Here is a 24,018-nt window from a genome sequence, read left to right as displayed (position 1 = left end):
TTTTTTTACAGAAAACAAGCAGATCAAAGTCATTTTATTTGCTTGCAGAGGTCACAGATTTTAACTGGCACTTCATAATACTCAGTATCAATAGACACGATTATTCATTTTGAATGTCCTGCATAGAAATGACTAAATATACTATTTAAAATACACACAGCAATAGTGCAGAAGTCTCTAAACAACTTAATAAATGCTAATACTGTAAAATGACATTTTCAACATACAGTAGATATCGTGCAGATGAAAAACAGAAAATCCAGGACCACACAACCTAAGCTTCTGCAAGGCCACATATCTTAAAAGGAAAATTTCGGTTTATTTTAACTTGGAATAGTTTCACAGTCATGTGGCTTTAAGGTCAATTTATGCTTTCTGCATCTATTCAAGGGACTGTGATATTCACAGACTGCTCAAATCTACAAATGTCCCTATAGACTCCTCTGAGAACGTCTGGATGCAGCCAAAGAATTAGCGTTCACACTGCTAGCACACCGGCCGCACGTGTATTAGAAAAACAACTGCTGCTCAAAACCAGTGTTTGTCATGAGGGGAAACTGTGCAAGGAGACTTTCTGTCATCCACACCTTTTGAAATTCATCCCTCATAGAGCTGTGATTGATGTAGTCGCTGCTGGACTTTGGAGGAGCTTTGTACGTCCTTTCCATTGATGGTATTCAAACACAGTGGCAAGTTCTAAATTCTCCAAAAGTCCCGTGCTGTGTCCATACGCCTCACACTGACACAGTCCAGTCTGTAAGCAGCTGCTCGAGCTCCTTTTAGTTTTCAGTCTGAGGGGCAATGCAACAGCTCTATGTAGCAGACATGCATGTACCTATTGTAGTACGAATAGAAGCACATGTGCATCAACTGTCTGCTTTCAATGCACGGGGATGTGGAAACCATGAGTGGTCTTTAGGCCAGTGTTACACTTTATGCATTCATGATCCGAGAGTGTCCAAGTGATTCAATTTTGTCATGTGCCCAAGTCCAAACCACTGTGTGGACGTCCATGGTCAGCTCCAGATTTGTGTCCTCAAGAGGAGTACTGCTCATACTTAGATACATACATAGATGTCAGTCTGAATTTATATGAAACCGAGTCCAGCAAGCAGACTAGAAAGTTGTATAATAACTATGCATCTGCAGCGTCCACAGCCGTCTGTCTGCAAAGGAGTATAATACTCCCTTGTAACTACATCTACAAAAAAATTCCTGTTACCTCCCACACAGCCTGCTATTGGGATCAACGCCATATCACACTTGAACTTGTTCTATGGCACGTACCCAGATTGTTTTCTTCTGACTAGATCCTTGCTTGTCTTGTATCTGCTCTCAGATATACGTCGCTTTGGATAAAAGCGTCTGCTACATGAAATTGTAGAATTGTACATTTTCCACACATGCACACTTTTGCCAAGCATGTGCACTAATATTGTCCTACAGTGTCCGGACACAAAATCTGGGCTGCACACATCTACACAGACTCTAAGGGAGTTAAGGAGATGATGAAATGGAGATGACACGGACCCCTGCGTACTTGGTTTCTGCATCTTCACACACTGACTGATACAGACTATGAAATGCACACACAGTTCTGTTGACACTGCAACAGGCACACATCAGTGTGCTGTGCAGATGGTCACACTGCCCCTCATATTGAACAAAGAAAAACACAAGGGATCTCGTGGCTGTTTCTGTAAGGCTGGCTTTGACTTCCACAGAACATGGCAGCTGGTCACAGATTGGGCTGCAGCACTGTGTCAATGATTATTCCCGAGGTTTGCGGAGCACAGTGGGTGGACATCACACAGGATTTCTGGAGAGTTCCGAACGTCTCACTGAATTTGGGCACCATTAATGGAAAGCATAGAGCTACAAATCAAAGCAACCTCCAAAGTCCAGCAGCGACTTCAATTACAGCTCTTATTGTGGAATTTTTAAGGTGTGGATGACGGAGAATCACAGCCTCACTCCCTAACAAGCTCTTGTTTCGAGCATCATTTGTGTTTCTGGCACATGCACAGTTGGCGCACTTTGCTGTGTGGACGTTCCACACTGTCACAAATATTGGGCTTTGAAGAGTTGCACAAAGCAGCTTGAGAACAATGTTGAGCAAGGAAATTACTGTGAGCTCCCCGTAGCCTTCCAAAGGAAGCATCGTCTCTATATGAATCATTTTAAATGTTTGTTTTTGTGTCTGAGCGAAGGTAAACACAGACATTAGCAGCATGGAACAGCCATGTTGCTAACTTTATTTGGGATCTACCTAATCGCTGCTATATTTATCAGCACACATGAGTTGTTGTTTTTTGTTTTGTTTTTTTACATGTGCATTTACATAGCTCTCCATACAATGAGAAAAGCTCTACATAGTTAGCAAACTGGCCTTTCAAGATGACCAATTCCTGTGTTTACTTTCAGTCGCACGTGAAAAACAAATGTTTAAATTGATTCATGTAAAAGTCGTCTTTCTTTGGAACGCTGCAGGGAGCTCATGCTAAATGGCTGTTCTGTGTGACTCCTCATTCCCCTGAATCTCTACAGCAGAGGTAACAGAAAAGTTATCTGACACCTAAAGCCACAATAATAGGAACTATGGCAGGTTGAAACAAACCAGAAGTCTCCTTAGTTTCTTATGGTTCTGTACATTTGTAACTGCTCGTTCTTACCAACTGAATTATTTGTGTGGTAAAAATAGATGATTAGATGGATTAATGTTATGGAGCTGCCCATAATAACACAAACCAACCCGTGGCATCAACAAACAGAGTGAAATTTAGAATTTAAGACTGAACCTGACTCTGTAACTTACATCCTCACACCTTACCATTGCAGCTGTGGAGGCCACTAGGACCACTTTACGCTGACTGGAATTTGACCTGAATGGATTTAATCCAGCCTCGAATGCTGAAGTATTAATATGTCAGTGTTCAGACCTCAAATAGTTTTTCAATCCTGACATCTACAAGTGCAAAAAGTCTCATACTTCAACCTAAAAACAATGAATCCAGATGGCACATCCCAAACGATGATATTCAAAACAAAAGTGCAAACCCCTTGAAATAACTTGGTCGATTCAACAGAAAAAAATAGAAAACGTAAAGTGATATCAGGCCAGGAAACTTTCAAGTTAAAAAGAAATAACTTGATCAAGCACTAGCATGCTTCTCGATGCATTTAAGCTCCCACTTTACACAATATGTGTAAATCAATAGGCCAGGCACTGTGGGAAACAGCTACTGTATGTAACGATGCTGCTACCTGTCAGCTTATCATTTTCCTATGTACAGCTTATGTACATTCTCATCTGGAATGAGACGAGTAACAGATTCAGCAGTGATGGTGCTCATCTAACAACCTCCACTGTGTAACCATCTGTCAGCGAGCGTAGTCGACTGGAGGTGATGACGTACTTGGAGAAATCACTCCTGGGGTCCCGCAGCATCCTCTGCTCCGATCATCACCTCGGGTTGAGGTCAGTTTTTAAAGGCTCCGCAGCGACTGGCTCGACATATGAAATCTTTGAGCAGATTGCCATCGATCTGCCAGAAAGCAGTGGTCTGGGTCACCTCCGTCAGGTGATTTACGCAGAACTTGAAGCAGAACTCTTCCAGGTCCTGAACATCAAATAAAATACACAAATAATCAAAGTGTTGTTCATTTGGGTCAGATATTCTCCAGGAAAAGGAACGAGACATTTTGAATAACTCAATGGAACAAATATATCTTGAAATACACCCTTGCAGAGACCTCAGAAGCTGGTAGCTGGTTAGTTTAGCTTAGCATAAAGACAGGAAGCAGGTCTGGAACGACCAGCCAAGAAATAGTCTTCTTAAAACCACTACTTGCTTTTATGTGTTGTTTTTTTGTACAGATGGAAGAAACAAGAGAAAACATTTTAGCTCGCCAGCTTTTAAGGTACTAGTTGATCAATTTTGAATAGTTGGGCTACTCGTTTCCACCCGTTTGCAGTCTTTAGGCCAAGCAGCAGTGGAGAGAAACTAAGCACATTTGATGCACTTGTAATTTATTCTGTTTTTTTCCTGTATGCTTATCCTCCACTATGCTCAAGGAAAGTATTTTACTTTTGGCTACATTTATTTGACAGCTTAAATTCCTTCTAAGATGACAATTTAACACAGTGGATAATATGACAACCTATTACAAAAGACAGTATTGTTAAAGATTAAGTCAGTGGTTTCCAAATTTTAGGCTTGTAATACTCTTATCAAAGCAGCGTGTAGTCAGGGTCACATTTCAGATGTCTGAGTGGTAAACAGCTCCACTAAATAGTGATTCTTCCCTCTTAACTTCTCACATCGATTACTTTCAATAAATGTTTAAATGATCCAGAATCTCCCAAAAAAATCTAAAATTAAAGAACTTGAGAATTTAGTTTTTTGGTCACTCTCATATGTCTCATATTTATCTTGTATATAAAAGTGTAAATAAAGTGCAGCTGCTTACACACTGATGCTGCAGGATTAATAATCTAATGACGTATCAGTCAGAGGGACCAAACCAGGACTTCTACTTTATACTTTTTACTACAGTTTGCTGCTCATACTTGTGTATTTTTACAGAAATACAGCTTTTTTTCAAGACTTTCACTTGCAATTGAGTATTTTTACATGGCTGTATTGGTAGTTTTACTTTAATAAATGATCTGAATACTTACTCCACCACTGATGCTAAGCTAACCAAATGCTAGCTTTCTATTGACTATGCAAACTTGAATGCAATCAGTCTTCTCTTCTAATTCTCAGAAAGAGAGTGACTTTCCTTTGTTTTCTTTAATAATTAATTTTGAACTTTACTCTAGAAAAGCTGTTTTAGATGTGAATTCCAAGATAAATAGATCTTTCTATATTATACAAACAGATGATAGTCGGTAGGCTGCTGGTGAAAGACTGACCTCTGCATCGTAGCGCACAGCAGCAGACAGCAGAGAGAAGGCGTTTTCCACTGTGATCCCCCTCTTGATGATGTGCTGACACAGACGTTTCAGGCGGTTCTCACAATAGGACGTCGCCAGATCCAGCAGCCCTGAAAGCGTACGGAAAGCGGGAGCCTTTAACGACGACACACACAGCTGTCAGGAGAGATTAGGCTGCCGAGTGTGTGTGTGTGAGCATCACCGATGGCATCTTCAGGAGGCAACTCCACATTGTCAGTGTAGAGGAACTCCAGGAAGGAGCGGTAGACGGGGTAGGAGAACTGGTCTATTTCAATCACCTCCTTCATGTCTTCATTCCAGTGGGACTGAAACATTGATCTGAAGTGTTCACACCTGCACGGCAATAGACACACAATAGATACGGCTTTTGCAAATGCTGATTATATATGGTCTTTTTATGAATTTCTGCTTTGTAGTATCAGTCAAACTAACAGCTGAGAGGTGAAATCCTGACCTGATTTTGAGAACTGCTTTGTGGACATAGATATATTTGCCATCAACGCAGAACTTAAGGTCAGCTGTCTCTGGGTTGTCAAACTCCTTCTTCAGAGACTGAGCCACGGTCAAGAAGTCATCGTGCTCTAGAGGAAGGAAACCGGCACACATACACACAAATCAAGTTAAGGGAAAGAAAAACCGCAGCAGTGGCTTTAACCACACGTCTTTCTGCAACTTAGGCAGGAAGCATCACTGGTTTCTTATGTGCTTTAAAAGTTTCTGACAACTACCCTGTAATATGGTGGGAGTAATTATGGATCCCAATCTATTGAAACAGTGGCCTTTAATTAATCCAATTAAATGCAAATCTAGTGCACCCTTAAGTCTAACTGAGCTACTTGTCTACTGGTAAGCAATTCAACACACCGTATTAGGAAAATAATACTGTTCCAATAACCTTTTTTACAGCAGACATTTTGATATGTCACAATAGGAAGAGCAGCGGTCTAATTTAATCAATTAAGCTGCTTTGGTTTCATACCTTTCTGTGTAATATGTACACTGGCTAACGGTCACTTAAACCGAACAGAACCGCTGTCATCGTGCATTAGCGGCACTTCTGCTCTTCCTACGATGACAATTCAAAAGATCAACTAAAAAAAGGATGGTAAGCAAGATTTATGACGAGTCGAATTCAAGAAAATTCCTCTGAATTTCAACAAAACTATCTAAAAGAGACTCTTCTTTTTCTACTATTGTCTTTATAAATCCAAGGCCTGCACAGACACATCTGCACAACATCGCTTCCACTGTAGGTTTTATACTACAATACTATACATTTTTAATCATACATAAAGTACCACAGGTTTCTAGACTGAAATTCTGTTTCTTTGGCACCAAGGGCTATACCTTTTATTTTTAGTATACAAACATAAAGCTGCAGAGACTTGCTAAGTGAGACTAGCCATCATAGGTAATATTAATCATTTAACAAACTTTGATTTTTTAAAAATGTAAGTATTTTTTCCAGTGCTTCTTATTGCCTCTTTGTTAGAACTGTTTTGTGACCCAGGTTATGGAAATATTAAATTATTGTGACTCCAGAGTCCTGACTTTGCGACCTGCACATTATTTACATTGTGCAAAAAAAAAAAAGTGAATGAATTTACATATCCACCTAACATAACCCTTTAGCCAACTTTAGTTTTAATATAATGTTCCATCTTGTAATGCAGACATAAATACAAAAACTGTTTTGAAAACTGGTCCTTGGTTCAGGAAAAATGTAACACTGGAAAATCACAGCTGTGTTACCATGTGATTAAAGTAAACAAACCAAAAATGGCTGTAATGAATTACCTGTCCAAAGTCCATGTATGCTGATTTTTCATACCGAACAAAGATTAATTAAAACCTAAATAAATATCAACCCAAAAAAACTGTTTGGTAAGTGATTATCAGCAACAGAAGCATGTTACGTGTTTTATGGAACCAAAATCAAACCTAATTCTAATTACTAGATAACAGAAATGCACAATGATATTAATATCTAGTATCTGCCAATAAAGGCTATAAAAGAATATTGACCTAAAATGACACTGACAGGCAGATAATGTCTCTCAGGCTAAAATTTACAGTTTAGTTTGAAAATATTACATAAAAATAAATATGGCAAGTTTAGATGTGAGTAGTTTTCTTATCTTGCCTTATTACCGTGTACATTTAAAAAGAATTCCATCTTATGTCTGCACCTGCTGGTCAGCCATCATAAGAGTAGCGATAATAATATGCAGGAGAGATATGATGTTCTCTGCAATTTGGCTGGAAAAAATATGTGCATGTTTTGGTATCGGCAAAGTCAGTATCTCTAAAAAGTAACAATATCTTGCTTTATTTGGGCAAATGAGCCCCTTTTTTACCCATGGAAAGGAGCCTCCACATCACCGAGGGCGTGGCAAAGCATGCAAAGACATCGTCGGTGCAGGTAAAGTGTGTCAGGTGAGGCAGGACCAAGGACTGACCCCTGCACTGACCCCACATGTACACCTGACCACTCTGGGTCTTAGCAGCTGATGTATGTGTGGAGTGACAGGCAGCGATCTCTACGATTCTGTGAAAGAAGTCAGAGAAGAGAAGTCAGTCAGTGGTAGTGCAGTGATGGGAGGATTTTACTCTGTGTGTGTGTGTGTGTGGTGATGGTTCATCTCACCTCTCTTTCTCAGTCATGATCTGAACTGGGCTCAGCTGGTTGCTCTTGTTCCCGGTGCCCAGTTGTCCATATGTGTTGGCACCCCAAGCGTAAAGCAACCCCTCGTCGGTCAGTGCCAAGGAGTGGGCATAGCCTGAGACAATCTAGAGAGGGGAAAAAAAAAAAAAACGTTAGATGTGAGACCCACCATTTTAACATGCCAAATAAGTCAAGTCCAAATGGATTAGTCTGACTGCGTAAAATGACCATTCTGACTACTTGAGCCCTATAAATGTGCTGGTTACAGCTTCTTAAATGTGAAAAATTGCTGTATTTATACTGTAAACTGAAAATTTCATGGCTACTTGTAAGACAACACACAGCATCACATTTAGCTTTGGGTACTTTTAAACTATATCTGTTGCTAATTACATAGAAGCAGTGAAATTTGAAAACGTGATTTTGCTGAAGTCTGACAAATTGAAAAGTAAACTAAAAAGTGCAAGATCTTGTCACACTTTGCGGTCCTGCAACTTAAAAGGGTCTGTGTTAGCAATTTGAATAATTAAACCTAAAAGCAAACCCTGCCTCAGCAGTCATTGTTTAAGCAAAAGTTAATTCAGCTATTTTTATTGAGTAAAGGATGACTTGCAGAAAATGCAAATGTAAGCTTCGATGTATAATTAAACTTCAAAGTAACACTATCATCTGCTATTCTTTTTTTTGGATCTAATATTTCCAGCTGTTCTTCTCCAGAGGTCTTTGTCCCAGCAAATCTATTAGTCTCCTGTTCTATAAAAGGTATTTTTTCCTATTTGAAGACTTGCATGGTGGAATTTGTGAGAAATACCGACACATGTAGTGACAAGAAAATTACTTTTGCCTTTGAAAAAAATTGAACAGTTCAAAACTTAAATTACATATTAAATCCTTTCGTGCCGTTTCTTAAAGCTAGAAAAAAAAAATCTGGTTTGACATAGGTTGATGTGAGTTAGTGTGTACATATTAGATTTTCTCCTTGTAAGGTTTTTTATTTTGGACTACATTTATCTTAAAAAATATGTGTCATACATTAGAGTCATGTATAGGGTGTCAGGAACCATGTGTGCAGAATTCCACTGAATCTGACTGGACTTCTGTATGCAGGGCAGGTGTAGTCACTGTGATGCTACCTGTTCAGTTCATATTATTACTAATATAAACTGAGTTTCTGTTTTTACTCAAGTAGTTTAAATCCCATCTGCAGCCTCATATGCATAAATTGAATCTGCAGGAAGGTTCTGCTGATCTCTGAGCTCAGATTTTAGCTTGAATTGGCTCACATTTTTTCCAAACCGTCACATTAAAGCAGCAGAATTTTCAGTGAGTGGCTGCTGTCTGCAGGAAATCATGGACATAGAGACACTGTCACTGATTACTGTGACACTGAAGCAAGCCTAAAAACAGTTGGATTCTTAATGGAGTTCTGTGTAGGGTTTATGTGCGCATGTGTTTTGAGACTCACCTGTTGCACACATAAACCCTGCAGACCTGCAAGTCGACAGGGAGTGAGCTGGTTCCCGTTATTTCCAAGTCCCAGTTGTCCGTTCCCATTATAACCCCAACCGTACACCTGCACAAAGAGACGCACGAGAGTTGTTGCACTCAGAGCAGCATAGCTTTTCATATATTTATAGCTCCAAGTACAAGTGAAACACTGACCTCTCCGTTATCCACGACTGCTAACGATGAGGTCTGACCGCAGACGATGCTGACGGCCACCTTGTTCTGCAGGCAGCTGGACACTCTGCGGGGTGTGGGCTGGTTCGCTGTGGAGCCCGAGCCCACCTGACCACAGTTGTTGTAGCCCCATGCGTACACCTGGCAGACAAGAAGGCGAGAAGTGAGACGGTGCGTTCAAATGATAGAAAGAAAGCTCTGTTGAAAGCGGGACAGTTTTTTAAAGAGAGTTAAATATCACCCCGTCTCCTCTATTACTCTAAAAACAGACTGTTCTCATCGTGCCACACAGAACATTACTCATCCTCACTTGTACCCTCTGCTCCAAATTCCAGCTTTTACGACCCTTTAGTGGAGGCTAAATCGCAACAAGCATTCCTCCATGTGCACAGCGTTCAAGCTTCTTAATGCGAAGAGGTAAATAGGTTGCTGGCTGTCGTGTAGCTTTTGAGTGATGATTTTAATGTGCTTTATCTGTATTTACTGTGGATCAGCTGTACTCAAAATCATACCAATACACTGCAGCTTAAAGGAGAAGTTTGACAATATGAAAAATAGATTTATTTTCTGGCTATCTTGGCATAAAGGCTGGATGCAAGGCGGCAAAGCCAGGCTTGCTGTGCCCATAACTAAAGCTGACTGCGTGTGAAGCAGTGTGAAGCACAATAGATTCCTTATGGCTGAGCTTAGTTTTCTAGGTTTTCAGCTCAGGGAGGGATCAGCCACGGCTGTGATTGGACTTAGGGTCCTGTAAGGGTCTGTATGCCTGTAAGCATTGCCTGTAACCAAAGCTGAGTCACCTGTGTATTTAAAGAGGTTTTACATGTGCATCGATGCAGAGATTTGTTGTAAAAGCAATCTTTTTTTATCCCTAGACACTCACTTCTCCTGAGTCAGTCAGAGCCATGGAGTGGTGCGAGCCACAGGCCACCTCTGTGATCTTCTTATTGAGCAGGTTGGCAGACACCAGCACCGGAGCCACTCCTTGGTTGGTTGTCCCATTTCCCAGTTGGCTGTAGCCGTTATGGCCCCAGGCAAACAGCTCTCCATCTGAAACACACAGAGATTAGTCAATCTGCTGCACTTTTGAATCCAACTGTGAAGAGGAGGATTACATGTTTTTGTGAAGCTAACCCTCTGTGGCCAGCAGGATGTGGGGTCCGCTGCCGTAGCTCAGGCTGACCACCTTCCTGCCGCTGAGGAAGTCCAGCTTCTTGGGTACTATTGTGCTCTGGCTGTCTCCTGTTCCCAGGCAGTTACTGCAGTTCAGCCCAAACACATACACCTGAGTGTGGAGGGAGAAAGCATGCAATATGGATCAGTGATAAGGACAGCTAAACAGAGAGCAGTCAGCTGAGTAAGTAGCAGGTCACCTTCCAGACACACAAACATCAACACCGTCAGGCAGCGGTGATAAAAGCTGCAGGTGAAGGTCTGGTGCCACCAAGCCAGGACATAATAACAGCCCCGACACAAAGAGGTGACTGCGGCAGTGGCCTGGAGTTTATTTTTGACTTTAGCATGTAATAAATGAAAGAAATAACCAGATGTATAAATGATTTTACACTAATTTTCCAATGCAGATTTTATCAAAACTCCTTGTACTATTACACAATATCATTATTCTTTTTTTCTTGATCAAGACAGAAGTTCATTTTCATTTTATAACAGATAGTTTTATATTGATATGTCAAACTTTTGAAACAATACTTTCATAATGTTGCTTTTCATGACAGTGGTGTCTCGTGTTTCTGGGCTCTGAGCTACCAACTGGCACCACATTTAGTTAGGTAGCACCTGTTGGCTCAAGCAATAAAGTCGCAGCAATTCTAATCAACTATCCAGCTGCTGCAGGCAATAGAACAATAAGTAACAAAACACAACACATCCATTTTGGCTTCTGAGCAATAAACTTCTGATTAAAATGCTTTTCAGTAGCAGCTTTTTGAATGTGTACTTTGAAATGTTTTTAAAGCTGCATTAATTATTTTTGTTGGCCACTTCAAGAAGCTGAAAATACACACTGGCATGCTTTTACCTTATAAAGCTTTTTTTTTTATTATTGTGAAGTGTCAGTAACCACTTACAATGTTGTCACATTCCAGCACGAAATAACGCCATGCTTATAGCTACCCAACAAACATGATGAATAATATATTCATTTATTTTAGCTCTGTTTTGGTCTCTGTCCTTTAAAAAAAATATTCATTAACGCCACTTTAAATGCACCACCAGTCTTAGTGTTACGCTTCACTGTAATTACACAACATTTGCCTGTAACTCGGTAATGAAACACATTGCTGCTCCTAAATTCAGTGATCACATTACAGTGTCTCATCCTGTGTCAAAGCAGTAAAGCTAACTGCCAGTGCCACCTTGATTCTCCTCAGATGGGCCTTGTTCTTGATACAACATTATTCTGCAGCAAGGACAGCAGGTTGGAGGGGTGGACCTCAATGTGAAGGCCGGGCAGGGGACACATATGATGTGTTCTTTAGACTGGCCTCACAAACTATAAAGCTTTACATAACAGTATAATACTTGTGTATACCCTGTTTATTAGAATAGGGATAATCTGTCTAGATGTCAGTATATACAAGGCTTAACATTATATTGTTAACTGGCAATTAAGTGTCAATGCATTTCAAAGGATGTTGCAGAGTAATGCAAAAGTAATGCAACAAATAACATAATAAATGACTTTCTACAGTGTGTAAATGGGCAAAATGATGGATTTCCTCTTAAGGAAGTATGACTGCCACCCATGTAGGCTCTCTTCTCACTGTTACCTCACTGTGCTATAATAATTTAAAACTGACATTAAAACTAGAATGCAGTGTAAGCATCCTCTGTCATGGATTACCTAATATGAGCAGGTTCTTCCTCTTTTGATTAAAAGTGAATGTGGTGTGAACAGAATCTAACTTTATGGTGGCAAATCTTTAAAAAAAAAATCCAGACTGTGCTAAAGAAAATTATCTGGATGTAAATCAAACACGAATATAGCTCAAACACACCATAAAGCTCCTCTAACTCTTAGTTATGCACCACTTAACTTCTCGAAATAACCCTAAAACCCTTACATCATCACTCGCATGATTAACACACAGCAACAACCCACTCCTCCCACCCCCCTCCCGACCTCCCACCTCATCATCGTTGGTAATGTAGATGGCCTCATTAGCGGACGTTCCAAACACGCATGCTTTCCGTATGGATGAAAGCTCCTGAGGCCCCATCAGGCTGAAAAGGGGCCATTTGGTCACATCTACCATGATGTGCTCGCTGGGATTCTGCAGCAAGGACGGCAGGTTGGAGGGGTGGGCCTCAATGTGAAGGCCGGGCAGGGGACGAGGGCAGGGGGACGGCCTGGATGGACGAGGCTGCCAGTGCTGCAGTCGCTGTTGTGAGCGGGTGGGAAAACACGCACATTACAGACGGTTACAAATACAAGAGCTGGGAAAAGAAGAGCTGCACAATTTGGTGATGTCACGAGTTTTACAGCAAAATCAGAATATTCTGACTTTTAATCTGATAAATGTTTAAACATGTCACACACACACACAGAGGCGTTTTTATCTATAAACTGTATCAATCCCACGAGTATCAATAGAGCATATAAATAAATAAATAGAGCCTGAACCTCCGACCTTCCGATCAGTAGCCCAAAGCCTTAGCCACCGAGTCACAACTACCTCAAGTGATGTTCGGCTTAGTGAGAAATTAAGCTAAACCCACACATGATCTCTCAGAGTAGATTAGAAGCTGGGTCATGAGGTTCAACATTAGCTCAAAGAGACAAGGTGTGGTATGTGTAAAGCTCCTTGGAGCAACATTTTTAAATAAGCAAAAGTTCTTCTGCTTATAGTCTGATGATTAACATGACGTGCCATGACTAAACATTGGTGTTAGGTCTTGGTATCAGCTCCCAAATAATTTAAGAGACTCGTAGACATTTCCTATCCTAGTTAGAGGTCCCCAACAGATGGATGAAAATACTTGTACTTCCAAACATTTAACGGGGTAACATAGTACATTTTAGGTCACAACAAAAACCTATATTGGATGCTTACATAATGGATGAAGATTCTACACACACAAATATGATAAATAGATAAAGATTAAACTTGTATATGAGGTGTGTCAGAAAACTTCCAGGACTGGTGTCACAAAAGATATATTTCAAGCCCAAACTACAAACTCCAAGTTTTCTCCTTCCAAGTAATCCCCCTGGAGTCTAACACCCTTCCCCAGCCTTCTCTGCCACGCCGCCATGCACTCCTGGAAGGATTCTTCTGGGATCCTCCGTAGCACCATCGTCACAGCCATCTTGATGTCGTCCACGTCTTTAAAATGGGTCCCCTTGATGACCCCCTTGAGCTTGGGGAAGAGGAACAAATCCCACAGAGCCAGGTGGGGTGAGTAGGGAGGTTGCTCCAGCACCGTGATGTTCTTCTCAGCCAGGAACTGTCAGATGCTGAGGGCATTGTGAGCAGGCACGTTGTCATGGTGAAGCAGCCACGACTTGTCCTGCCACAACTTCTTCTCGCGCACTGAACGAAGCAAACGCTGCAGGATCTCTTTGTAGACGTGATGGTTGATCATCTGAAGGGGAAAACTGGTAGTTTGTAGTTTGTGTTTGAAATATACCTTTTGTGACACCAGTCCTGGAACTTTTCTGACACACCTCGTATAACAGAGTTCTATGTTCTAGCAAAGACTTTTAATTTGTGTTCAAATATTATAGAACAATACTATACAGCGCCTATATAAAGGATTCACTTGCCATGAAAGTTTTCTTTTTTTTGCTTTTTAACATTGAACCATGGTTATTATAATTTGGCTTTTTTGAGAAAAATCCACCAAAAAGGCTTTTTCATGTCAAAGTGAAAACAGAATTCTACAAAGTTTACTTATGTTTTTTTAATAACCGTTCACTGAGTTGTTTGGAGCTTTCTTTTGTCTTCACGGTGCAGTTGGAGCACATAGCACTGGTTCAACAGTGACTGTACCTTCCAGATTCAGGTGTCTTACACGACAGTCACTTGAGGCACATGAACTGCACTCAGATGATCAATTGCAATACTTTGTAGAAATCTGATTTCACTTTGACATGAAAGAATCTTTTTTGTACATTTTTGACAAAATGCGACATTAAACTGACCACGATTCAATGATTAAAAGCAATAAAAGGTGAATAGTTTATATAGGAACTGTAACACTGACAGGGTCCATTGTACTGCATAAAGACTGACTGGAGTACAATTTGCTGGTATTTGGTTGATAAGACTTGTGATTGTGTATTTTAACTCGCATTGTTGTTGTTCATTATGAAAAAGAAATAACTATTTTTTCCATCCCTGATCAGTTTTTTTCCTGCATAGAGGAATTTTGGGCACATCCAAAAGAGGTTTTAGCCAGTTCCAAAGAAAACTCACCAGCACAAACATGATAACAATTGTGAATAAAAGAAAAAAAACATATGTTTTAAAACCAGTTTTGTTGATTTTTTATTTTTTACCAAATGGAACAGACATTTTTCTTAAGAAATGGACAGACATAGTGGGGAAATGCCGAGTTTTCTGTCGAATAAGGAAACGCTGATTCAATGCTTTCCTGTTTATCCAGACCGATCGTGTCTTTTTGTAGTCTTCCTCCCTGAAGGCCCATTCTGAGCCAGGAAAACCCTGCTGATACACACATAGCATGTGAAGACACCTCATCTGTTGAAACTAATGATGGGAAAAAAGGGTCTGATCATGTTTAACACAATACCCAAACCCTTGCTCGTAGAAGAGAGGGGAACAAGTATATATACTGGTCAAATATTGATCTTGTATTGCCTAAGAATAAATTCTGATACTGCTGTCAGAATACTACAGTCATCCTTAAATGTATTCATACCCTCCCATTAAAGAAGGAAAAAAACAGCTGTCAATGAAATAAGTTGAAATTGACAAAAGTAATAATAAACTAAAAATCACTGCAATCAAGTGTTTTCTGTAACTCTCAGTCAGACTTCTGCACCTGTTGACAGGTATTTTGATTTTGGCCCACTGCTCATCAGCAAAATACTCTAATTTGTCCAGGACAGTTTTTTTTTTTTTTTTAATTATTCTTTTTAACCAAAATTCAAAAGCAATGTCTTGTTTCACTAAATTATAATTTTGTAAATTTTTATTTATTATTACTTTTTTCAGTTCCTAGTTATTTGAGTGACTATTGTGAATTTAGCCTTTTCTTTAATGGAAGGGTATGAATACAATTGAGGACGACTGTACATGTTTTTTACACTGTGCTGTTCATGCCATTTACACAAATATACACAGTATCAGTCTTTTTCAGTGTTTTTATGCAACAAATATACAGAGCATTGGTCCGCTCAGAATTTAAATTAAACTTGCTTTTCTGATTGTGGTTCGGATTTTCCATCTGACCTGGAGCTTAGTGAGAGACAGTCAGGTGTTGACGTTTTTCCTGTCTGACCAAAACTGTTATTGGTGAAAACAGTTTTGTACTTTGGGAGCTTAAGGATTTCTGTGAAAACAGACTTACTGGGTGTTGAACGTGTACAAAGCCAGGTCACACAGGTTTTCTGTTTGGTAACAACGCTGCTAAACCTCCACCTGTGTGAAGGTAAGCAGGCAGCGGACACAGGTCGGTCACAGTAACGGCTACATGGACACGGTTAGCTCGCTGGTTAACGGTCGCTATTGTCTCAAATGCATTATTCAGCAAACAGTCCAGCTGACACAACACAGGAACGGGAGCGGAGCTGCTGCTAGACTGATCCGCTTGGAAAAGTCGCTCTAATCCGCGCCGACTCGATGTCCCCAGCCGGCTACGGTTCGGCATTTAAACCGGAAAGAAAGTTTTAACAGCCTCAGAAGAAGGCTGCTAACATGTCCGCTAAACTCACCTGTTACGTAGCCCTGTCTCCGGAGTCGTTAACGGTTCCCGGTGAACGGTTTCACCATGGCAGAAGGGGTCTGCGGCGGACCGACCGTCCGTGTTTTCACTTTCTGCTGAAGCTGCCACTCTCACCTCCACTGGTGCTTATTTGCGGAAGTTGGGAGAAAAAATTATGTCACGTGACCAGAAGACCAAAACAATCGATCGTAGATGGAGTCGCTACTCGAACGATTATTCAGAACTCAGTCCATGCTTACTGCTAAGTCTTTTATAGAACTTTCTACCACACCCAAGGGTGTTCTTCAGCAGGTGGACAGACTTTGAGGAGAAAACTACGAATGTCACCATACAGATACATCCACCTGGGCTTGGAGACAATCTCTTAACTTTAATCAAACGCTCAATTCAGTAGATGTGATGGTCATTTAACAAGTCGGCTTCATGTCTGAATGGGCTCTTTTCCATTAAAGTTGCTTTGGCAATCTCACCAGATCAGGCTTAGTAATAGTTTATCACTTTCAAAACTGCACAAATTTGAGCTACACTCAGTCACATTAACAGATACAATTCTACAATTTCATTTTATTTATCCAAAGCAACCATAGACTGTATAAAAGTACAGTCTATGAAAGCAACGTACATCTGAGCGCTACAGAGCCTCATAAGGGACATGGAGAAAGAAAAAAACAGGGAAAGGAGAAAAAAGAGGTATCTTTTGCAAGATCTTGCAAACTTTCTTGGGATCTCACGTTTCACTTTTGCGAAATCTCGCAAAACTTTCTTGGGATCTCGCAGTAAGTGTTCACAGGTCAGATCATACAGGTGGGTGTCCTTCATTGTCATTTCTCCACTCTGCGAAAAAGACCCAGAAGTATATAAAGCTATAGTTTTGCAAGATGTTGCAAAAGTTACCTCTATTTTATTTTTTTTTTCCACTCCCTGTTTTTTTTTTTTTCTTTCTCCATGTCCCTTTTGGGTCTCCGTAGAGAGCAGATACAACACAAGCAAGGATCTAGTCAGGAGAAAACTATCTGGATAAATGCCATAAAACAAGTTCTAGTGTGTTAGGGCATTGACACCAATAGCAGGCTGTGTGGGAGGTAATAGAATTTTTGTTTGTTTGTTTTTTTTCAGTCTGTCAAGTGCAAAGGTGCTCAGTGAAGAGCTGGGTCTTTAGTCTTTTCTTAAAGACTGAGAGGGAATCAGCAGAATGAACAGAGTTTGGTAACTCATTGTTGCAAGGTGGTGAGGTGACTAGCATCACTGCCTTGCAGCAAGAAGGTCGCCAGTTCGCGTCCCGGTGAGCACACCTGGGGTCTTTCTGGGTGGTTTGCATGTTCTCCCTGTAGGTTCTCCGGCTTCCTCCCACAAGGTCCAAAAACATGTTGAGGTTATTTGGTGATTCTAAATTGTCTGTAGGTGTGAATGTGAGTGTGCTTGGTTGTCTGTCTCTACGTGTAGCCCTGTGACAGTCTGGCGACCTGTCCAGAGTGTCCCCTGCCTTCGTCCTAAGGCAGCTGGGATAGGCTCCAGCTGTATAGATAACGGATGGATGGTAACTCGTTCCACCACCGGGGAACCACAGAGGAGAAAAATAGGCATGCACAAGCGATTGAAGCAATTTAGGGAGTGATATTTCCCATTTTTCAGCACAAATATTCGTCCAAAAACATCAGAGAGAGCAGCCAAGACAGTTTGTGCGCCAAAATCACAGCATATCTTTCTTTGGGAGTTAATTATATACCTGCAGCATCAGGATCCGGAGAGTGTATTTACACACAGAACAACAGCAGTAACTTCAAATATTAGTTGTATATTCAAGGATTCTTTATTGTCACACCAGTAAATGTATCTACATGAGATGGCTTCAAATTAGTACTCAGGTTCCAGTTGTCAGAATAAATAGAAAAATATGACAAATAAAGAAGGTGTATTGTATATTAAGAATGTGGCAAGAGGATTGGTCAGGATGTAGCTTTAAGTCACACTTTGTGCTTTTTTTCCACTGCAGAGCTTGAGTTGTTATTTTATGATTATATATCACGTGGTGTATTGTCTAATCTTGTGTGAATGACAAATATAACGTGCATTCTGCTGCTCTCTCAGTCACTGTGGTGGATTTATCTGAATGATGTCTGAAAAGGGCTTTAGTTGCTTCACTTGGATCTCTTTGCTTCACTGTGCAGGGTGTGACCCTAGACAGCTGGCTGATCTGATGCTCTCAGGTTCAAGATGTGATTTTGTGACATCATACCAACTAAACTGTCTCCTGCGTTGTCAGACCATTCTTTAGTGCTGACGTGGTGTCGTGTAGAACGTTCTGGCTGCACCTCATAATCACTGCTACAGGCATTTTTGCGTTCCTTAAACTAATCACATTTGTCGTGGGCGGAGCTAAGAACAGGATGAAGCAAAGGTGTTCACTCAAAATAGTGGAGGAGGAATTGTCTTTTGGTGGAGCAGGGAGGCGAGCACTGGCGTTAAAATGGATGATGCACAAAAATAAAAACCTAGCAGGGCTACTTTACTGCATGATCCAAACCTTTAGCAGAACTTATTTCCCGTAGTGAAGGGGATTTTGAAAGTAATAACACAGACAGCAGAAAGGGAGAAGGCAGACGATGCCAGCAGTCTACATTCAGTGAGTCAGATCATTATCTAAATAAATGGGGCGAGAATCATGACAGCAATTTTAATGGTCACCCAGACATAAAAACTGTTTTCATAGAATAACCAATCAAATCTGATTAAAAATGATTGAAGAGTTTGGTGAGTTTTCCCTGAAATATGGTTTAAAAGGCATTTTTTCTTTCACCCACAGGTTGTATTTCTGTTACGCATTCGCACAGCTTCACAACATTACAGCAGCAAAATGACTGGGTAAAAGTTTCCCTGTTTGTCTTTTACAGAGTGGACACTGTACAGGAAGGAGAAGATGTGTGTCATTCATTCATCATCGGTGGCATTACAGAATTCTCCCATAGATTTCTATTCAGTATTCTTCACGTAAAGAGTCTCTCCCTTTAAATATCTCTGGTTTAAGCTCTGAACTGGCAAATTTATCAGTTTTCAGTTAGGGAGGAGGAGTAAGCTTGTATCTGATTTGTCAGAAAATTATTAATCAAACCACAGCATTCGTTAAATTTTACAATATCTGACAAAAGTACAAAAGGCAATGTCATATTTTTGTTTTTTTATTTTTCAACGGTCTCTTAAAAACAACGTTTTCATTGTCGCTGTTGTGGAGTTTTCCATAATACATAACCATGATCTTCCACAGCAGATGGATTCTGGTCACTTGTCATGAAGCTTTACTTCGGGGACTTTTTGTTCCCGGTAATTAAGTCCATGACAACCAGGCGTCTCCATCTGTGGAGGAAACTTGGTTAACACAACTAAAAGCTCCAGAACAGGTACTAAATGGACCTTATGGTGTGATAGTTTTGTCAGTTGCCGTTTCCACAGTCAAGGATGAACTTCAGATCTCAGCTCACATAATGAAACAACCCTTTTGAGTTTTGCTATGCATCAACTAGGGGTTATTTGACTCCATATAAATATATGTTAGAATAATTTATACATAGTTAGTAGAACGCAACACGAATGTAAAATCAGCAGAAAATGTTAAAGGTATTAAAACTGTATTTTAACACTGACCAGCAAGTAAAAATGCTGCCTTGAGCGCCTTACGATTTCAATTTATAGCTTGCTTTGGTAGTGCATCCCCCTCAAAATTGCAGTAAAATAACCATAACACAACTGCCGCACAGTAAACCTGCTGCAACTCGATCTGGGTCAAGCAGGATTAATGTTCCACTTGGAAGCCTGTTATCGATGTTGCACTTTTTTCTTATTCTTTTTAAACGGACCCCACAGGAAACCCAAATTCACTATCTGCAGGCCAAGTAAATCATTGCCTGCGAGCCAGCGTGTTCACCAACACACACGCATGGATTTGGCTAATGGAAACAAACACATTCAGAACACAATGAGCTATTCCAAGTATCCACTCGTAACCCAATTCTCAGCAGTGAAAATGTGCAGGCCAGGTACCAACCTGGTGTCCACCTCTGCAGGAAATAACTCGAAATTCAAGAAAGGAATCGAGATCCACAATCGAGAGCCTCGTCATGTGGTTCGCTTGCTGATCGATCTGACCTGTAAAGGACGAGCCACAGGTAGGAGTAAGAGCACATCCCATTTCTGTTTGATAAGATACGGTGGTGAATTTGCCCTTACCTAAAGAGAGGAGGTGATGTGGATCTTAAAAGCAGAAAAACTGAGCTCAGGGGGTAAAAAAAAAAAAAAACATTTGGAATCCATCACTGGCAAAAGATACTCGCACTCACACTCTCACAACTTAAATCCACTACAGTATGTGTGAATCACAACACTTGCAAGCACGAAGGATCCAACGGCTAAACAGCAAGTTTATTTTGGTTAGGATCAGAAACACAGATCATGTCCTGAGGGCGAGATGAGAGGAGATGTGAGAATCCCCTGACTGAAATATGGCAATGATGGTTTGTGGTGTTCAGGGAGGGGAAGGGGGGGAAGAGTAATGAGTGGTAGAAATGCTGTGTTACAATGTTCAGTGAATAAGATTGGAGGGGAGCAGTTACTCTCAACAGCAGAGAGCAGCATTGACCATTCCCATGGCAAACTCCAACAACAGGGAGACCGACACATTACCGTCGCCACGTCTCCCGTTTAAAGATTCTCCAGTCGCTCTGAGTCTTTTCTATTCAATAAAACCTAAAGTTTTAGTTGAAATGAAAAACAAAAGGCACAATGATTTTCAACTCATTCTTGTCTTTAATATGCACAAGAGTTGAAAGCATCAATGAGCCACCTTAAAGAGAAGAATTCAATCTAAAATTTATAAAAAGATATAAACAATCAGAGGCCAAAACGCTGTCTGTTGCTTTTCTCCTATTATTTTATTTAAAACAACTTTTCATTAGCAAGTAAAAATCTTGCAACAAACATAAGCTTGTATCCAATTCGGATACAAGGCAACGAAATTGTAAATCTTTAAAGTGGCTCGGTCTAGTCTGCTAGTTCATGACTGTACACCCTCTCTATAGTTTTGTTCAGTAATAAACAGCTAGTCCCAAAAACAAGCCTGGGCTGCTCGTAACAACCCCACCCAATATTTAAAACCCCAGTGTGACCCTGCCCCCGCTCTTACCCCCTTCTAAGTAGTTAGCAGCCAACCAGGGGGATCATAAAGTCTTCGAGACCAGGGCTAGGGTCGGGAATAAAGTTTGACACTTTAAACCCGAACCCACACACCAACTGGGACACGGGACGGTACATTTTAAAACAGCCCCGTCACCACTACGTAGAGGAAAAAAAAACAACAAAAAAAAAAAAAGAGAGAAAAACAGCCTGTTCCAATTTATCAGCATGTCATCACAATACATATGCAAGTCAAAAATAAAAACAATAAAACAAAGAAAATATTGCTTCAACAAAAAAAAAAAAAAAAAAGAAACCCTCCCCAGCCATCTTTGACAGTTATCGTCCATCCAATGACTGTCAGCTGCAGCAGCTTTGTACAGGCTTTATGTAAATATATTCATATATTCATTAGACGGCAAGGAGAGATACACATCACGTTGGGTTTTTTTTGTACAATTATTCAAATTGAGTGATGACATGTGACCTCTTCATTGAAAGTAGTTAAGTATTGTAAAGATCAGGACCTGTACTCCTCATATAAGTCTAGTCTTCAACGAGTATAGGTCCCTTTCTGCAGGCAGACATCATTATGCCTCTCTGACATGTGCATAAGACTGAAGAAAAGAAAAAAAAAAGTAAAAATAGACGTAAGGAAGCTCCACAGACTCAACCAGAAGAAGCTGAAACATGAAACTAATATTTGTTTGAAGAGACAATTCCAAAAAAAAAAAAAAAAAAGTTTAAATAACCTTAAGGTCAGATAAGCAATTCAGAACGATTTTAGGTTTTTTTTTTTTGTTTTGTTTTTTTTTGTTGTTAACCCCCGCCCCCCCGGCTTTTTCTGAGTTTCACATTACAGGGGAGTCCCGAGCAAACAGTTCACCGGATCACGGGACGTGACCGAGCTCACGCTGCAGAAATGGATGTTCCTGTGGGGGGACAGACGCTACAGCTGACGTGTTCCTCTTCTCTTAAGTCTCTTGTGTCTTCGCCTCGTGAGGCGATTCCTCCCGTGACAGGTTTTCACATCCATTAAAACAAACAAAAAGAATTGTTGTCGCTCTGCTGAATCAGAAGCAGGCAGTTAGCAGGTCTTACAGTTGTATGTATTGGAAAAAAGAAAAAAAAAATTATGGCATTTTCTTCACATTTTTGATGATGATTTTTTTCTGTTTTTTTTTTTAAACAAACATTAAGTTTGATAATTCAACAGAGGTCACGTTAAAAAAAGTGACGTCATTGAGTCAGAAGTCCCGTCAGTCAGTTTGCCACGGAGTCCTCTTTTTGCCTTGGAGCCCTTTCACCCCCTCCACCTGCCCAAGGACTCTCCTGGGAGGGCAGTGGGGGTCCGTGGTTAATCATGGCTTAGCTCTGGGATTAACTCTTTAAACTGGGTGAGAGAGGAGTTATTGGTGGGCCCGGTCATCAGGAAATCAGTGTGACTAAGTGTGTCGATGTGTGTACTTGTATGTCAGTGTGCGTGGGTGAGATAACACCAGAGGACAATCCGGGGGAGGGAAAGCACAAAAATAAAACCACAAACAAACAGCAGTATTTCTTCCCCGTAAGTGATATGACGGCTTCTAACAGAAGTATGCACACAAATTCTAAGTGTCAAAAAGTGTGTATATATGTGTGTGTTTCGGATGTGCACGCGTTTGTGTCGGAAAATGTGCTTGTGTGTTGTTGTTTTTTTTTTCTTTTCTTGTCTTTGTGAAGACTTGACATTTGGCAATTAAATCTTGCCACGAAGGCTTTTTCTTCCTTCTGGTTTTATTTTTGAGTGATATTTAGAAGCACTGGCAGAGAATGCTGACAATCCTCCTGATGCGAGTTGCCAGATGGTGATGGTGCCTGTCGAATAACCAGGACTCCTATGAAGGGTTGCAGTGTTCGGTGAAGGATGACCGTTTTTAAAAAGGAAAAAAAAAAACAAAAAAACAACAAAAAAACCAAAACACCCCGCAGTGCAGAGGTGGGGGTGGGTGAACCCTTCAGTGGTGAGTTTCCATGTTGAAGTGATGCTAAGTAAATCCTTCGGTACCAGGTTGCCAGATTGGAGGAGAGATGGATGAATGTCTGGGGTGATTACAGAGTACCCGTGCAACTGGTTGAACCAAACATCCCGGATTTTTAGAAATTGAACTCCTTCGTTTGCATGTTGGAAGCTGGATCAAAGTTGAAGGTTCCTCCTTGAGTGGTTTCAGGGATCAAGCTCGGATCTTCATCGATCTGAAAAGCAGAAATTTTGTATCATCACATTAGATGAAGTTTCTGACTGAGTGGGGGGGAAAAAACAAAAACTAATAAAAACGGAGGTAGAAATGACTGGTGGTGAACTTACATCATCTCCTGAAAAGTACTGATCAATAATCTCAAAGGCTAGTTTGTAGATGTCCTCATTCTCATGCTGCTGCAAGTTTTCTATCTTCTCCAAACCTAAAGAAAGAGAAACGGCAACAGACACAGCATTTCCTCTGTCATTAACACTGACACCATGAACTGGCTGCAGCAGTTTACACTGTTCAAGTCCAGAATTTGTAAAAACAAAAAACAGAAACAAGAAGGCTGTGAACCCTCTAAACCCCCAACAGTTTCTGGGCATCCTGTCACATTT

At 40.6% G+C, this 24,018-nt stretch overlaps 2 protein-coding genes across 2 annotated transcripts in view; both read right to left on the bottom strand.

Annotated features, from left to right (window-relative positions):
* Positions 1-2,326: 2,326 nt before the first annotated feature.
* On the bottom strand, positions 2,327-16,335 carry LOC103362609 (RCC1 and BTB domain-containing protein 1). Its single transcript, XM_008289013.1, has 12 exons — positions 16,225-16,335; positions 12,455-12,706; positions 10,440-10,590; positions 10,189-10,355; positions 9,288-9,446; positions 9,091-9,198; positions 7,608-7,750; positions 7,318-7,508; positions 5,415-5,541; positions 5,142-5,293; positions 4,919-5,049; positions 2,327-3,620 (listed from the first exon to the last, which is right to left on the bottom strand). The coding sequence occupies exons 2-12, from the start codon at positions 12,578-12,580 to the stop codon at positions 3,480-3,482; spliced, it is 1,596 nt and encodes a 531-aa protein (XP_008287235.1). The 5' UTR covers positions 12,581-12,706; positions 16,225-16,335; the 3' UTR covers positions 2,327-3,479.
* Positions 16,336-20,627: 4,292 nt separating this feature from the next.
* Positions 20,628-24,018, bottom strand: part of kpna3 (karyopherin alpha 3 (importin alpha 4)) — a 22,388-nt gene continuing 18,997 nt past the window's right edge. Inside the window, exons 16-17 of the mRNA XM_008289012.1 lie at positions 23,746-23,840; positions 20,628-23,633 (exon numbers count right to left, since the gene is read on the bottom strand). Of these exons, the coding sequence (XP_008287234.1) occupies positions 23,535-23,633; positions 23,746-23,840 (194 nt within the window). The 3' untranslated portion in view covers positions 20,628-23,534. The remainder of the gene's footprint in view (positions 23,634-23,745; positions 23,841-24,018) is intronic.

The sequence above is a fragment of the Stegastes partitus genome, unplaced genomic scaffold (genome assembly GCF_000690725.1).
Source record: "Stegastes partitus isolate 25-593 unplaced genomic scaffold, Stegastes_partitus-1.0.2 Scaffold587, whole genome shotgun sequence".
Classification (NCBI taxonomy): domain Eukaryota; kingdom Metazoa; phylum Chordata; class Actinopteri; family Pomacentridae; genus Stegastes; species Stegastes partitus.
This window is presented reverse-complemented; position numbering and strand designations above follow the sequence as displayed.